Here is an 18,032-nt window from a genome sequence, read left to right on the forward strand (position 1 = left end):
CACTTCGGCCTCCAGGCCCGGTTCATAAATAAATCCATAGCTCCGGCGGACATCAAACCGCCTCACCTGCCCTTCATACAGCGGGCCCCGGACCCGGAAGGTAGCTTGTCTCAGGCTCTCCTTCTCCCGGATTGTATGGGCCACCATCTCCGCCTTCTTTCGTTCTCTTTCACCGATTTCCAGGCCCAACGGTACCGGCTCCCTGTCCCAGTATGGCGCTGCTGCAAGCTCCGGCGCACGGGTCGGGCCCCGCGAGACCTGTTGGACATTGCCCACTGCTGGTACTCTGGGCGTCAGGTCCCGCGGTGACTTGGCCTTAGACGCTGCCTTGCATCGGCAACCCGGTGCAACCTCAGCCGAGGTGGGGGGGATGGGCACAGGGGCTTTCCGCTGCTGGGCCTTCGGCACGGAGCGGGCTATCGGCTCCGGCTCGGGGGAACTTCTCGGGGGATGCCTCCGGTTCGGTTTTCGGGGCTTTCCATGGCAGCACCTCCGGTCGACTACGGGCTCCGGCTACAGGTCGGCCCGCCGGGGCGGGCATGCTGGGTATAGCTACCGGTTGCGGTGGTAGCGGGCCTAGTGGCGGGGTCACGGCTTCCGAGACGTGTGGCGAGGGAGGCAGCAGGGCGAGAGGGTTTAGACCGGGTCCCGCAGCCGCGATGACCGGCCCTTCAAGGGCATCGGGGCGTGGGTCACTCACCCTCCCTTCCTCTCCTTCCTCCTCGCGTCTCCGCATGGTCGCTATGACATCCGCCATGTCGGTCTCCCACTCCTCTATGAGGAGCTGCATTTTAACCTGCAGCCTTTGGTAGAGCTGCGCGGTCCGGATCTCCACCCACGCCGCGGTTCCAGGCGCGGGGGCTACGGTGCTGCGGGATGGCATCCACATGTCGCTGGCGGCTTCTCCCAGGAACAAGATGTCTGCAGAGTCCTGGCGTCCCTGCTTTTATAGCCGCGGCTACATGCGACCAGTCGCCATTTCGTCCCCCTCAGCCTCTTTCCGGCCCCTTCTCTCTCGGGGCGGGGTCTTGGCCTTCGCGCCTCCGCTACTCGAGAAGACGCTCGAGCGGGAAATTTTCGCGCCAAAGATGGCGACTTCCGAAATTTTCCGGCCGGACACCTCCGGCGGTCACAAGGCGCACCTCTACCCAACGGCAGAGCGGTAAGATCCTGTTCGTGACGCCAAGTTGTCGTGGGCGGAGGAGGGGACGCCGCGCTCTCCCACTGCTCGGGTCCGGCTGCCGCTGCTGCTGCGGCCTGCTGCTGCTCGGTGGCTCGAGCGATGGGCCGGATCCCGGGGGTTCTCGAGCGGCGCTCCTCGCCCGTGAGTGAAAAGGGATTGGTTTTTGGGATTGTTTATTGTCCGTGACGCCACCCACGGTTGTGGTGATTGTGTTGACACCACCGCTGCTCTGTATGGGGATGAGGGTAGGGGGTAGTTGTCCCGGGGCCCAGTGATGAGGTGGGTGATGAGGGATGGCGGGGCCGGTGCAGGGCTTGGTGGGGTGCAAGGACGCGGGGGCAGCGCTGTGCCTTGCGGCACTGTGGTACCCACTCAGCCTGAGACAGGGACACAGTTCTCGGTAAAACACACGGCTGGAAAGACGGTTCCCACGGACAGCTGCAGTTGTTTTTCCCCAGTAGTTGACGGTGACGGTCCCTTTTCCTGCACCTGAGATGATGATGGTAGCGATGGGTTCCCACCGGTAACCCGCTCCCCGACTTGGATATGGGCCGGAGGAGCCCTACTTTGCCCGCAGGCGCTGGCCCTGAGAAACTGGTGCCCTGGTGGTGGCGGTGTCTCTCTCTAACGGTTGGACTGTTGCCTTCAATCGGGACTTGGTTGTTGGGAGACCCAGAGGTCTGACCAACTTCAGGCTTTCAAACTGTCACTTTTCCTCTTGCACTCCTTTCCCTCCTTCTACTTCAAACTCCAAACCTAATCTCTCTTCTCTCTTCCTCCTCCAAACTCTAACTTTTTCTCACTGCCTGTGTTTTCCCGCCTCCAGGACTGTGAACTCCTCGGTGGGCGGAGCCAACCGCCTGGCCCACCCCCTGGTGTGGACATCAGCCCCTGGAGGAAGGCAACAAGGATTTTTGTGTAGCTTTGGTGTACCTAACTGGGGTGTAGGGTGTGGTGGTGTTATGACCTGTGACCCCTGGCTTGCCCAGGGAGTCACATAAGCAAAGCGCTTTGCTTAGCAACCCGATGTGTACTATGGTTACCAAGCACAGCGTCGTTACACGGGTCGCTGGTGGCTGATCTCTGATCGCTGTGGAGATCTGCCTGATTGACAGCTCACCAGCGACCATGTAGTGACGCTTCAGTGATCCCTGCCAGGTCAGATCGCTGATGGGATCGCTGGAGCATCGCTAAGTGTGACGGTACCTTTACACTATCTGGCTACAACTCACAGGCAGCCTAGTCCAGCTAACTCCACCCCAATCATTCATTAGCAACTTGCTCACATTGGAAAGTTTACACAGGAAGCTGCCTGTCAGGGCATTGAGCTGGGTTATATATTGTTTAACTCTTAACTCTGCTACATCTCCATCGGAGAAAACAAGTATTCTAGGAAAACTTTATCAAGCGGTCCAATAAGTGACACATCCATGGAATCAGGCTTACTTGTCCTATATTATGATGCTATCAGATTATATGGTAAAAACCTGCTGACTGATTTACCTTTTTAGATGTGGATGAACCACTTATTTAATGCTTTTACATGTGTTAGAAAAAAACAAGAAACCAATACCATGAATTCAGAAAAGGTTCTAATAAGACCCTCAGAATGCCTAGAATTAAAAATGAAGTTTTCACCTATACATACTGCGGCAAGTAAGAAAACCTTTCAGGATTTTTGAGGAGCAGAACAATCTGGTGCCAACTTGGAAATAGTGAAGAGCATTACTTAGTACCATCATTTTTATAAATAATCATCTTGGCTATCTCAGAAATAAGATTGACTTGCAACTATTTAGCATATAATTAGTTATGCAGATTATCATGTCACTGCATTGTTACTGTTTTGCTCCTAAAATTCTACAGTTTAACTTTTATTATGTTTTTAGTATTTTGTAAAGCTCCTTTGGCTTTCAGCACTGCCTGAATCCTTCTGGGCATGCTCTCGATCAGATTCAAGCAAGTCTCAACTGAAATTTGATTTCAGGTCTCTTCTACATGGTCCCAATGTTGTTGTATACTGGGTGACTCACTTGGGTATATATACAGCATTTTCTTCAACTCTACCCTCAAGTGTTTGATTGGGTTGAGGTCTGGGGACTGTGGGGGCCAATCAGCATCTCTACTTCATTGTCATCAAACCATCTCTTTGCCAATCTGGACATATGCTTCGGGTCGTTATCCTGTTGGAACACTATGTTGTCCTTTTCATGCCCATAGTACTTGAGTGTATGAAGTAACTTGTATCGTATAATACTCACATATAGCTCAGCATTGAGACCACCATTGTTCCTGGTCCAGTATCCAAAACCTTTGGCTGTGAAATAGCCCCATATCATCAGGCTTTCTCCACTGAACTTGACAGTTCCTTCAACACATCCCCTTTATTCCTTTTTTCTTCCAGACCCATTTGCAATCTTCAGAGCCTAGTCTATCCTTTCCAATCTTATACTGTCCATTTTTCGAACTTCTTTGCAAACTTGAGCCAATGCTTCTATGATGATATTGAAGTTGAGGCTTCTTCTCCTTTTTTCAAGCCACTATTCCTGACTTACATAACGTACGTTGCACGGTGCTTGCATGGATGTCTGTGATCTCACTATTCTGAAGCATACGAGCCACCTCCAGTAACGCCAGAACTTGGCCTTTGAGTAGATGGACGGACTTCATTTCATATTTTTCCAACTGTCATGGCACTCATACAATGCAGTTTGCCAATTTTCTTGTCCGAAAGACTGCTATCGATGAGCGGGATGAAGCTGTTTCTCTTTTCTTGGGAAGTCTTCTTCATGGCTGCTCCTCAATTTGAACTAGAGACCTTTCGCTTGGAAATCAACCTAATAAAACACTGAGCTATTAGGGAATGTGAGAACTGGTTGTAATTTGTAGCACACATGAAGAAAAATAAAATCAAACACAAGAAGCAAAACAGTAACAATACAGCAACATGACAAGAATCTGCATTATTGATCATATGCTAAATAGTTGCAAATCAAATTTATGTATGAGATAGCCATGATGATTGTCTATAAAATGACGGTAGTCTCATGCTCAAAGATGTAGTAAATGGTGAGATCTGGAGCCTGAAAGTCAAAAGTTAGAAACATTGTTACCCTTTTGCTTGTCATTGCATATTCCACTGACTACCAAATGTCAAATGATCTGTGTGAAATGTAAATGTCTCCCTCATCCTGGGAACATAATTATCACATTACTTTCACCTGTGACACCTCACACTCCTCATTTACTATGGTAATTCAAAGTGTAATCCAGTGTAAGCATATGGCTGCTACTCCAAATGAGTGACATCCTATGACAGTAATATCATTCAGGCAAGGCTGATATCATCTGTATAAAATCTCAAATTGAATGGATGAAGGGGTGAAAGGGCAGCGTGCATGTGTAAGGCCTCTGCCACACTCACATTAAAAAAACGTACGTGTTATGTAGTCCGTTTATTGTGTCCGTGTTCCGTATTTTGTGTCCGTTTTTCCCCTCCGTGTAGTGTCCGTATGCATAACGTGTGTCATACGTGTGTACGTTTTCCTGTGCGTGTTATACGTCAGTGTATGTTCCGTGAGCATTCCGTATTTTGTCCGTGTGTAACATGTTTTACAAATTGAGATAATGGTGATTACTTGGAATTAAATGACACATAGGTGTATGTGATTAGGACAGAAATATAAGTTACCTATAAACTGTTTCCTGCTTGTATTCTGCCTTGGAGCACCTATGTGTTGTGACAATATCTTTTGCGATGTCATTATCCACGGAGGCCTTATTTTTTTTATGTTGGATTATATCTCGTTGTTTTGGCGTTAGACGGCACATGTTACAATATGATCATTTTAGAAGAAACAGAATGTGGGTGCATCCACTAATCATGATGCGACCTATGCATGGTCATTTCCATACGTTATTTTTGGAGTTACGTCATTACTCTAAGTTTTTTTCATACTGCCGTTTGACTGTGGAGAGTTTTGATTACCTCCTTAATATTTTACGACGTCATTTGCAACACCAGGACACTTGGATGCAGCTTTCCATTTCCCCAGAGGAGAGATTCATGGTGACTCTGAGGTATATACAGTATTTTGTAAATATTTTTTTTTTTTGACATTTTAATGTTTAATTGATATTTCTTGATGTAATCTCTCTTCATACTATATTTATATTTTTTTTTTCTTGCCTTTCTTAACACAACATATTGATACTTTAAATTCATTGTTGTTTTTAATTTTTTTTTCTTAGATTCCTGGCGACTGGTCAATCTTTTAGGCCTCTGCCACACTCACGTGAAAATCACGCACGTGCTGAGAGACATGTATTTCCTCTGCGTGTTGCGTGCAGGTAAGTACGTGTCTCTGGTACGTGCGGGCCACGTGTGTTCTACATGTGCTATCCGCGATAGCACACGTAGAACCGGTAATTTACATACTCACCTGGTCCTTCCTGCTGTCCGCACTGCTGTCTGTGGTGCTGATCTTCGGCTCCAGCCCTCCCGTCTCCCCGCTGCTGCTGCTGCCAGGCAGTGAAGTGAATATTAAATGAGAATAATGAGCGGCGGTCGGCAGCAAGAGGCAGCAGCGGCAGAGACAGGAGGGCTGGAGAAGGTGAGTTAAGGTTTTGGGTTTTTTTCACTGACACGTGTGTTTTCTCCGGCGCGTGTCACACGGGACCGCATCCACACTACACCCGTGTGGTACGGGTGCGGGCCGTGTGACACCCGTGCTGCGGAAGAAAACACTGACATGTCAGCGCTTTGAACAACGCACACACGTACAAACGCACATGGACACACGTTCCGTGTGGTTTTACGTGTGTGTGCCTGCTACAATAGGGTAGCATTGCTTAACGTGTCTCCGTGCCGCCGGTATGTGTAAAAAATGACAAACACGTGCCGGCGGCACGGATGTGTGTCGCAGGCCTTAGTGCGTTACATTTTGATTTTTTGTTGGGGAGATCATCAACCATTGCCGCTATAGTACGTCACACATGCGACATGATATGGCAACATTTAAAAGAAGAAATGATGCCTCAGCCAAACAGCCAAGATTGGTTGAAGATATCTAAGGGCTTCAAGGACTCTGTGAACTTTCCTAACTGCATTGGAGCTTTGGATGGGAAGCATTTCAGAGTTAAAAAACCACCAAACTCTGGATCCCGTTATTTCAATTATCATAAGTTTTTTTTCTGTTGTTATTTTGACATTGGTTGACACTGATTACCGTTTTATTTATGCAGACATTGGGGCCTATGGTAGTGCCTCAGATGCTCATATTTTCCGTTCTTCAAGATTAGCCCAACGGCTGCAAGAAAATTCATTATTGATCCCACCCCCACTTCCCCTACCTGGTACATCTGGACCGTTGGCACCATATGTCATGGTAGCAGATGCAGAATTTGCATTTTCAAAACATGTGATGCGACCATATCCAAGGAGATCAATTGATGACAGGAAACAGTACTTTAATTATCGCGTAGCAAAAGCAAGACGTTATGTGGAGTGTGCATTTGGTATATTATCTAACAAATGGCGCATTTATCAGACAACTATTCAGTTGCAACCAAACTCTGTCAAATCTGTCATCAAGGCTACCATAGTGCTTCGCAATTTCTGTCGTATACATGAAGGAGGACCTTATGTTGATGATGAATTTCAGATAAACCATGATGTTAATCCAACAGGTGAACCTATGTCTCATAATTCTGTGACATCGGGTTTACAAATTAGAAATTTATTTACTGATTACTTTAATTGTTTTGATGCTAATAATAATAATAATGTTTGATAATTTTTTTATGACAAATTTGGATTGTCGATTTATTCTTTTTCAGTTTAAACTATACGAAAAAGTTTTATTTGTTAAAAAATTATGAGAGATTAAAAATATTTTTTTTTTTAAAGTTAAAAACAGTTAATCCACAACTTGCTTTTATGTTAACAACATGGAGATCTGAATGTTGTATGTATGTGTTTGTAATTTTCTGATATAGCATCATCATGACCTCAAATATTATTATTTGTTTTTTTTTAAAAAAATTGCTAATGTTATGCGTCTATGCAAAGAATGCAATATTATATATACATGGAAAATAAAAACTTCATATTTTGGTGAAATCTTTTTTTTTTATTAATAATATGCATATCATTCAAAAATGTAATGATGTTAACATTTGTTTTTTTTTTAAAAAAAGCTTAATTGCTAGTCGTAAAGAATCATCAAACAAATATTAATTTTTGTTTCTTTCAAATAAAATTGTTCATATACTTTACAAAAATTATTAAACTTGCAAACATTTTTGCAGCGATTACTATGTTGAAAAATTAGTGAACTTAAATAAGTATGTTGGTCTCATGTTGGACATTTAAATTGACATAATAAATTTAAACTTTTGATGTAGAATATAAGAAATCATCTAACAATCACATTTTTTCAATAGAAATGTGTTCCCAAAAAAAAAAAAAAAAAGTCACTCAACATATATGTCAACAGGCACAAAAGATAATCACACATGCTATTTTGTTTTTGTCAAGACTCTGACTTTCAAACATTTATTAAAACACAATTTTTTTTTAAATTTCTATGTATTTTTGGTTACATTTAAAAAACAAAAAAAAAATGTGTCTCATAAGTCTACCAGATCTTCTAGGGAAGTAACCTGAGTGTTGCTGAGTATGTTGTTTTGGGTCGCCTCAGCAATTGTATTTTCAGGAATGGAAGCAGTTGTTTGCTGTACAACATTCCTATTACTAACTACAGTGGTGTGTGGAGCAGTTTGTTGCATGGTTGTTTGGACCAACACATTGCCTGTTGTTGAGTACACCTGTAGGTCTACATGGGTCAATGGGTATTCTGTCTGTGTATGTTGTTGACCTTGAGGATAGTTGACTGATGTTTGTAAGGCTATGTCCGCACGTTGCTTTTTACCTGCTTTTTTGCTGCTTTTTCAACTGCAGCGTTTAATGCCAAAATGGATGTGTTCTGCTTATCAAGCAAAGTCTATGGGAATTTGGGTTTCTTGTCCGCACTATGCTGTTCAAACTGCAGCCTTTTTGTTGCAGAACTTTGGTCAAAAACTCAGCTTTGCAGTGCAAAACCCAAATGGCAAAAACAATTGACATGTGATTTGTTTTTGCCATTTGGGTTTTGCACTGCAAAGCTGAGTTTTTGACCAAAGTTCTGCAACAAAAAGGCTGCAGTTTGAACTGCATAGTGCGGACAAGAAACCCAAATTCCCATAGACTTTGCTTGAAAAGCAGAACACAACCATTTTGGCATTAAACGCTGCAGTTGAAAAAGCAGCAAAAAAGCAGGTAAAAAGCAACGTGCGGACATAGCCTTAGTGTGGTGTGGGAAACATAGTTGAGATTGGATAATGATGAGGCATCATGAAGGATTGTGGGTATGTTGAACCAGAAAACAAGTTAGGTAGAGCACCTATATTTGTGGGTTGTGTAAAGTAACTAGTACTTTGAGTTGGTTGTAAATTCACATAGTTTATGGGTTGCTGTGAAGTTGAACTTTGTACAGTGCTTAAGGCGCTAGTATTGGTTGAAACATACCCTTGTCTAATTGGTGTTGGAAATACTGTACTTGAAGCAATAGAAGGTGGAGCAGATTGTTGTAATACTGGATTAGTGGCAAGTACTGTTGGCATTGTTGTTTGTGTAGAAATGTTATTTTGATTGTCTGTTGTGTTTGTGACTGTATGTTGTTGCATAATGCTACGCCAATTTTCTATTGCTTCAAAAACTCTCACCGGTTCCTGTTCTGCCTGGCTAGCTGAAAGGAGTGTCAGCATAGTAGCACGTACACGTTCCTGCCTATCTGATGCAATTTTGGTTAAGCTAGTAGATAAAGACCGACAAACAATTTCGGCATCTGTTTCTGGAATTAAAGTGTTCATTATGTGAATTATGCGGGTGTCAATAATTTCAGGTAAGGATATTATTTCCTCAGGTCTGCGGATTCTCCTTGCACGGAGAGGTTGTGGTGCAAAACGTGGATGTACGTTTGTTTGTGTTGATTGGGTTGCTGGTGTGGTTGTTTGTTGTGTTGATGACCCTTGGGTGGTGTTTTGGGCACTTTCTGTTCCACCCTCATTTAACTCACTAGCTGCAGCTTCATCATGTTGAATCTCTTGCTTTTCACTGTCTTCTCTGCCAGGTTCTTGTTCAGATGCAGAGGTGGCTGTAGCAGAGGGACCTGCTGTTGGTTGTTCATCAGAATCGTCCAGATTATCCTCCGTTCCATTTTTTTTTTTATTATATAAAATATTAAAATAATTTAAAACATATTTCCAAGATTTTATTTTTAATAAATTTATATAAAAATTAATAAAAAAAAAAACAAACTAAAAAAAAAATTAAAAAAACCCCCACAAATAAACATTAACACTTACTGTGTTACTTCTAAGATGGGTGCTAGGAAGCATATTTGTTCATAGCAAACATATCTGCGTTTGCGGCCTAGGCTGGACGAGGATGGTATAGGGTTCTACTCCCTTCGGTACTGATCACGTGCCGAACGCCAACGCCTTTTTACCAAGTCAACTGTTGATTAAAAATAATTATGTAATTTACAACATTTAGCATAATTTTACACACATTAATATTAACAATTTAAAAAAAAATAAATTTAAATAATAAAAATGTGGACTAACACATGTGGTCATTATAGGAAAAAAAATTATTAAATATATTAATAAATAAAAAGCATTTTAAACCATTCACACATTATAAAAAAATATTTATCTACAATGATATTGCAAGTAATTGTAATATATAATTTTAAAATGTTGAATTTAAACAAATAAACCATTACTTTACCCAAAAATGTAAATAATATTATTAAAAAATATATAAAAAGATATTTAAATTTTTAACAATTTGATTTATAATTCTCCTTCAAGCTGAATTTAACAAACATGCTTGTAAATAGGGTTAAAAATTGATACTAATAAAACATGGTGTTATATTTCACATGACACTTTTATTTGTTAATTAATTTACTGCATGAAATATTGGAAATATTTTTACACATAAAATTACCCATTTAATTTTTGCAACTTTGCAAATTTATGCAAAATTAAAGATAATTTAACCTTTTAAAAATAAATTATTAAAATTTAAAATATTTCAAAAGAATGTTTTTCAAAAATATTTTAACTACAATAACATAACATACACACTTTGAAAAATAAAAAAATATATACAAAAAAGATAATAAAAATTAACAAACTACAACACTTACTATATTTTGCACGCTTTGAAGGTGAACATCTATCCCATGCATTATTGGGGTAAACTTCCTCTGCAACTTGAAGCCAATGGCGGTCAACTGTCAGTCTGTCATGGTAACCATCAACACGTGTATTCCATAATGCTGGGTGAGTCTCAACAGCTGCTATCAGTTTCTCCGTGTCCACCCGTGGAGCCATTATTATTTTTGGAAGGAGAAATTGTGGTCAAAACCGTTCTTTAAGTCCACAGAACAACAACTGCTTGCTCACTCCTTCTGCAAATGCAAACTAAGTTTTGAGCAAAAAAAGTATGTTAGCTAGGCCACCTGCAAGTATTTAAAATTGTAACAACCTTGATTTTTCAAACACGGACCGCACGGATAGCATACGGAGGCCATCCGTATGACGTTCGTGCAAACACGGACTCATAGGATTTAATGGGTCCGTGAGTACGTTATGCCGGAGCAAAACGGACATGTCAGCGCTTTTTCGGCACAGTCATACATATGCACGGAACGGACACACGCTCCGTGCGAAAACACTGACGTGAGGCTATTAATATTGAAATGATTGTGGCAACATAAGCACGTGTCTCCGGTACGTGGAAAAAATGTCAAAAACGTGCCAGAGGCACGGATGTGTGTCGCAGGCCTAATGAAGCACACTCCCAATGGGTGGACCCAGGAAGGAGGAGAATGATTTTTAACACCATCCAAAATGCTGGACAGTAACCAATCAATGGATTAGCAAATTGTTTTTTGTGCACATTCTGACCCATGTTACTCGAAGCCATTAAGGATTTTCTTACAGCTTACTGATAAGTATAGGACTTTCCTGCATTTTTCCACATTCTGTTTTTATAACTGTTTTGCACCTTTTATGTATGTCCTTCAGTTCCTTACTTTGTTAAATATCTATTAAGCAATAGCTGATCGCTGAGTTGTGGAACTGCACAGTACAGTTCTATCAACAGAATAGAGGTCACGGCCGAGTACTGCACGTGTCCCCAATTTGAATGTATATGGGGAGGAACCTGGCTGCGACCACTAAGCAGTTGACAAAAGTTTGCTGTGCTTCACCGCAAATCAGCACATCCAGCCGTAACCCGAGGCAGCGGATTGGCAGGTGTGCCAGGAGTTTTACCCCCACCAATGAGTTATTATTGACCTATTCTAGAAAGTCCCAGATAACCCCTTTAATGCATATGACCTATGTTAAGCTTGTGAGCCGTGAGCACATTCTGTGCTTGCCATTGGGACTTACCAACCTTTCGGTAATTAAGCGCCTTGGGTGTGTGAACTAGTTGGGGATACATTACAGTGGCTGGGTGAGAGCCTTAACAATGAGAGAAGTGTATTTCAAAAATACCCTGAATACAATTCAGTTTGATTGTACATGTAGTGTGTTTATTATTCAAGAGATCCTTATACCAAAAATTCATCCATATTGCATATCGGCATTTCGAACTATACAATGTCTGTTAGAGTTTTTTTTAGAACTCGTCGTGATAACATATCTGCAGTTCTCCTTTGACTTTTTAGGAATCCGTTTGGTAAGTACGACGATTGTCTCCGATCAGCTGGGTTTTCTCATGTGCATTTGTTGGTTGCATTACAATAGGAATTTGACCATCTAGGACAAAAATAACATAAAACTATTATTATTTAATTATTTTTATGATTTCTAAAAGAACAATTAAAATAATCAACATATACAGTATTTATTACTAGTGATAGGCGAATAGTAACTATTCATGTTCGAATAATATTACCGAATACCGAGTATTATTTCAGTAATCATCACGACAAGAAAAATCCTCAGGTTCCCCATTCACTTGCATTAGATTTGTTATTCATGACAAATACCAGAAAAGTACTTTGGGATTCTTTACGAATAATACGAACACGAATCCTTACTAGTCGCACAGAAGTATTTTTACATAATATAGTGAATGAACACTAGAGTAATCTAATATATAAAGCTGAGTGTATGTGTGTGTGTATGTATGTGTGTGTGTATGTGTGTGGATGTGTGCGGAAAATTTAACCCCGCGATTTACAGTTACTCTCCAAAAAACCTGCCTCTATTAAAGTGAATGGAGCTGCAATCTACAGGTTATTAATAGGAGCTGTGATTGGTTGCTATAGGAACAAAATAAATTGTTAGTATAAGAAGCTTATGTGTGAGGTAATAAAATGTCGGTGGGGAGACGGATAGAGAAAGAGACAGACAGAGAGAGAGAGAGAAAGGGAGACAGGGAAAAAGACAGACAGACATAGGGATAGACAGAGTAAAAGTCAGACAGGGAAAGAGACAGACAGAGACAGACAGGGAAAGAGACAGACAGAGGCAGACAGACACAGACAGACAGGGAAAGAGACAGGCACAAACAGACAGGGAAAGAGACAGGCAGACAGGATAAAGGGCAACAAAGAGACAGACGGGGAAAGAGACAGACAGGGAAAGAGACAGGCACAAACAGACAGGGAAAGAGACAGGCAGACAGGATAAAGGGCAACAAAGAGACAGACGGGGAAAGAGACAGACGGGGAAAGAGACAGACGGGGAAAGAGACAGACGGGGAAAGAGACAGACGGGGAAAGAGACAGACGAGGAAAGAGACAAATGGGGAAAGAGACAGACGAGGAAGGAGACAGATGGGGAAGGAGACAAATGCTGAAAGAGACAGATGGGGAAAAAGACAGATGGGGAAAAAGAAAGATGGGGAAAGAGACAGACTGCTAAAGAGACAGATGGGGAAAGAGACAGTCCTGGAACGAGACAGACCTGAATTGAGACAGATGGGGAAGGAGACAGACAGGGAAAGAGACTGACAGACATAGACAGACACAGAGATAGAGAGAGACAGACAGACACATAGATAGAGAGAGACAAACAGACACAGAGATAGAGAGAGACAGACAGAGATAGAGACAGACAGAGACTGATACAGAGACAGACAGAGAGATAGACACAGACAGACACACATGGATAGAGACACACACAGACAGACAGAGACAGACAGAGAGACAGACAGACACACAGAGATAGACAGAGAAAGAGAAAGACAGAGACAGACACACAGAGACAGACAGAGATAGACAGAGAGACAGACAGATAGACAGACACACAGCGACAGACACACAGACAGAAAGAGACAGACAGAGACAGACAGACAGAGACAGACAGACACAGACAGATAGACACAGACAGACAGAGCCTGGGAGAGAGACAGAGAGACAGTTACTATCCCGGGCAATGCCAGGGTACTACAGCTATAAACATATAAAACACATTTTATCGCAGTATTAGATATCAACAAGTCATACATTTGTGGGGATCCACCATAACCTTTTTAGTATGGAGACAGGCTAATCTTCCCCAATAGAAAAAACATTGATTTTTTTTTTATACCTATATAATCATTTTTGTCTCTAGTACTTAATTTGAACTTCAGGAGAATGGATATGGGTAAGGAATGGTAAATAGGTAGCCATCAACTACCTTATGAGAGGAGTCAAGGCCAACTTCAGGATTATATGGAGCACTGGGCATTATCCTAAGAGTGAGCTTCTGTAAGCTCACTACTAACCCTTGCACCCCCTAGCCTGTTTTCACCTTCAAGACCAGACCAATATTTTCAATTCTGACCACTGTAACTTTGTGAGGTTGAAGATCAGGATTAAGGCTGATGTTTAACTATTACTGTGCTGCTGAAGATATAACGTAAATCCAGGAAAGACTGAATGAAGGTGGTTTTAAAATCAACGCGTTTCAGAGTGTCACCCCACTTCTTCATGAGGAAATCTACCAATATGACAGACAACAACATTAATGCAATCTATAAATGGCTGCAAGTTTTTTTTTAAAAAAAACAGCACCATTTTGTTTTATTTGTTTTGGTGCTCTTTTTTGAAAACTTGCAGCCATTTATAGACTGCATTACTGTTGTCTGTCGTATTGGTGAATTTCCTGATGAAGATGTGGGGTGACACTTCGAAACACGTTGAGTAAAACCACCTTCACTCAATCTTTCCTGGATTCACGTCATATCTTCAGCAGCACAGTAATAGTTCCACATCAGCCTTATTCCTGATCTGCTTCGGCTTTTTTGACATGTGGACTCTGCAGCAGCTGATTACATGCTTTGAATCTGGTTGTGTGACACACAACCCAGTAAGGTGAACACATTCCCTTATTACTTTTATATGTGCATTGGATAAGACCCTATTGCGCTTTGTCCCTCCATCTTTTGTATACTTTATGAGATTATAACGCTGGAATGATACCAGTGATTCTGAGACTGTTTTTTTTTCAGGACATATTGTTCTTCCTGAAAGCTGTAAATTTAGGACAATATTTTGTGCATTTATTTGTGAAAATATTGTAAATTTGAAGAAAATTTAGAAAATTTTGCAATTTTCAAAACATTTAATTTTTTGTGTCCTTAAAGCGCACTAATCACCAGGATTTTCCTATACATCTTAAAGTCAGTGCTATACTGGCACTATCAGGCTGATTCTACAGATACCTTTAGTTGTCAGCTAGGATGTATAGGTTTTTAAACACAAGCAAGTGAAGTTTGTAAAATAAGCAGCTTTTTGAATGACAGCAGCTGCCGATCAGCTGATATTTGGGGTTAGTATTCATAGTTCATTTCACCCCGCTGCCTGTCCATCCTCACCCTATCCGTTATTTATGATAATTCTGTTATAGAATCGTTTTAGTAACTGACTAGAAGGACCTTTGCTGATATCATACCCATGTGACCAGAAGGGGCAGGACCTCATGCAACAGAAAAATAATGTTGCTTCATAGTATCAGCTATGTTGGCTGAGGCTCTTTCCCTTCTGATCACATGAGTATGACATCAGCACAGGTCCTTCTAATCAGTTAGTAAATTGATTCAACAATAGAATTATCATAAATAACAGCTCCTCAGCGGCTGTTATTCAAAAAGTTGCTTCTTTTACAAACTTTACGTGCTTGTGTTTCAAAACCTATACATCCAATCTCATAACTAAAGGTATGTATAGCATCAGCATGATACCGCCAGTATAGCACTGGCTTTAGGTTATATAGTAAAATCCTGGTGATTGGTGCGCTTTAAACCAGAGAGTTGGCACACAAAATCATTAATAAATAACATTTCCCACATATCTACTTTACATCAGCATAAATTTTGAAACATTATTTTTTTATACTAAGTTAAAAGGGTTAAACATTTATCAGCAATTTCTCATTCTTCCAATAAAATTTACAAAACCATTGTTTCGTAGGGACCACATCACATTTGAAGTGACTTTGTTCAGCCTAGGTAACAAAAAATGCCCAAACGTTACATCATTCTAAAAACTGCACCCCTCAAACTGCTCAAAACCACATTCATGAAGTTTGTTAACCCTTTAGGTTCTTCACAGGAACTAAAGCAATGTGAAAGGGAAAAATGAAATTTTTAATTTTTCCCACAAAAAAGTTATTTTAGCCACAAATTTTGCATTTTCACAAGGGAAGCAACAGAAAGTGCACCACACAATTTGCTGGGCACTTTCTCCTTAGTACACTGATACCCCTTGTGTGGTGGAAATCTACTGTTTGAGTGCATGGCAGGGCTCGGAAGGGTAAGTGCGCCATTTTTTAGAACACAAAATTGTCTAGAATTGTGTCACTTGATTTTGTTTCAATATCGAAGGTATGGCTTTTTGGCAGTAATTCATTCAAGAAGGCCATTTCTTGTCGGAGTCTCCAAATAGTAAACGGGTGAAGCTGGGATCAACTGTTTGATGTCAGTTCTAAGCTGCTGACAATGCTAAATAGCTTCCAATTTCAAATGGAAGTAAGCATGATGTGTATTTCATTAGCAGCATTAAGTTTCTTTGGCCAACCACAGTGTCTACAGTCAATGTTGCCAATTTCTTGGTACTTCTTGAACAGCACATCTTAAAACCCCTGGTTTGAACGCTTTGCCTGAGACCTCACTGATGCATTTTAGCTACCTTGTTCTTGTTGCTGTGTACAGTCTTGCCACAATATATGACCTGAAACTGTTTTCTACAGCCTCATCTTTGTTGCACAGTTTGGCTTTTCCAAAACCAATTTCAGGCTATGATCGCACTTGGCGTCGTCCTAGTTGCATTTCTAAACGCACGTTTTGGCATTAATTGATTTACCCAAAGTTGTCTTTTTAAGAAATTTAGCGCTAAAAACGCATGCGTATTTACAGCATTTTAGATGCATTTTCAGCGCTTTTTACATGCTTTTTCCCTTGCGTTTTGACAGATGCGTTTTGAACATCAAGACACTGCTAAATAAAAGTTTAAACAGTCAGACAGAAGGAAAAAAGAGAAAAAAAAACGAAAAAACATATATTTTTTGAATTAATAAAGAAAATAGTTATATTTCATGAAATTCTAGAGGTTTTATAATATTTATTGCTAAAATAGCAATAAAATCATAATTTCCTTTAATTTCAATGTCGGAGTATGTGTGTGTGTAAAGGGACATATTAATCCATTATTTTCATGTCAGAAAAGCATGGGTTTTTGAAGTTAAAAACGCACTCTTTCTGCAGCTAAAAAGCAGGTAAAACGCTGCAATTTTGATGGTTGATGCTTTTTGCTACTTCTCATTGTCTTCAATGTTAGCGAAACGCTGCAGAAATGGCAAAAACAATTGACATGCTGCTTCTTTGAACGCCTGTTTTTTGCCATAAATTATGCAAATTAAACGCAGCGTTTTGAAACGCAAAGTGCGGACAAGAAATCTTCCTTTTCCATAGACTATCATGGAAAATCAAAACACATGCCTTTTGGCATGAAAATGCTGCTGCTCAAAACACTGGGTATGACCACACTTTACATTTCCACCTGCATTTCAGCTGCTTCTTAGGTCCGTTTTGAACTGCACCTTTTTCATGCCAAAAGGCATGCGTTTTGATTTTCCATGATAGTCTATGGAAAATGAAGATTTCCTGACCGCACTTTGCGTTTTAAAACACTGCGTTTAATTTGCATAATTTGTGGCAAAAACCATGCGTTCAAAAAACTTTGCCATTTCTGCAGCGTTTTGCTAACATTGAAGTCAATTAGAAGTATCAAAAAGCAACAAACATCAATATTTCCTGCGTTTTACCTGATTTTTAGGTGCAGAAACACTGCGTTTTTTACTTAAAAAACGCATGCTTTTCTAACATTAAAATAATGGAATAATATGTCCCTTTACACACACACACATAGTCCGACAATTAAATTAGTGAAAATTATAATTTTATTGCTATTTTAGCAATAAATATTATAAAACCACTATATTTTCATAAAATATAACTATTTTCTTCATTAATCCAAAAATTATATATGTTTTGCTTTTTTTTCTCTTTTTTCATTCTGACTATTTAATCTTTATTTAGCTGTGTCTTGATGTTCAAAACGCATCTGTCAAAACGCAGGTGAAAAAGCATGTAAAAAGCGCTGAAAACGCATTTAAAACGTGGTAAATACACATGCGTTTTTAGCGCTAGATTTCTGAAAAAGGCAACTTTGGCTAAATCAATTAAGGCCAAAACGTGCGTTCTAAACTGCAAGTAGCACAACGCAAAGTGCGGTCA

At 40.7% G+C, this 18,032-nt stretch overlaps 1 protein-coding gene across 1 annotated transcript in view; it reads right to left on the reverse strand.

Moving 5' to 3' along the window:
- Nucleotides 1-11,834: 11,834 nt before the first annotated feature.
- Nucleotides 11,835-18,032, reverse strand: part of DNAJC5B (DnaJ heat shock protein family (Hsp40) member C5 beta) — a 123,680-nt gene continuing 117,482 nt past the window's right edge. Inside the window, exon 5 of the mRNA XM_075316328.1 lies at nt 11,835-12,061. Within this exon, the coding sequence (XP_075172443.1) occupies nt 11,967-12,061 (95 nt within the window). The 3' untranslated portion in view covers nt 11,835-11,966. The remainder of the gene's footprint in view (nt 12,062-18,032) is intronic.

The sequence above is a fragment of the Anomaloglossus baeobatrachus genome, chromosome 6 (assembly GCF_048569485.1).
Source record: "Anomaloglossus baeobatrachus isolate aAnoBae1 chromosome 6, aAnoBae1.hap1, whole genome shotgun sequence".
Lineage (NCBI taxonomy): Eukaryota > Metazoa > Chordata > Amphibia > Anura > Aromobatidae > Anomaloglossus > Anomaloglossus baeobatrachus.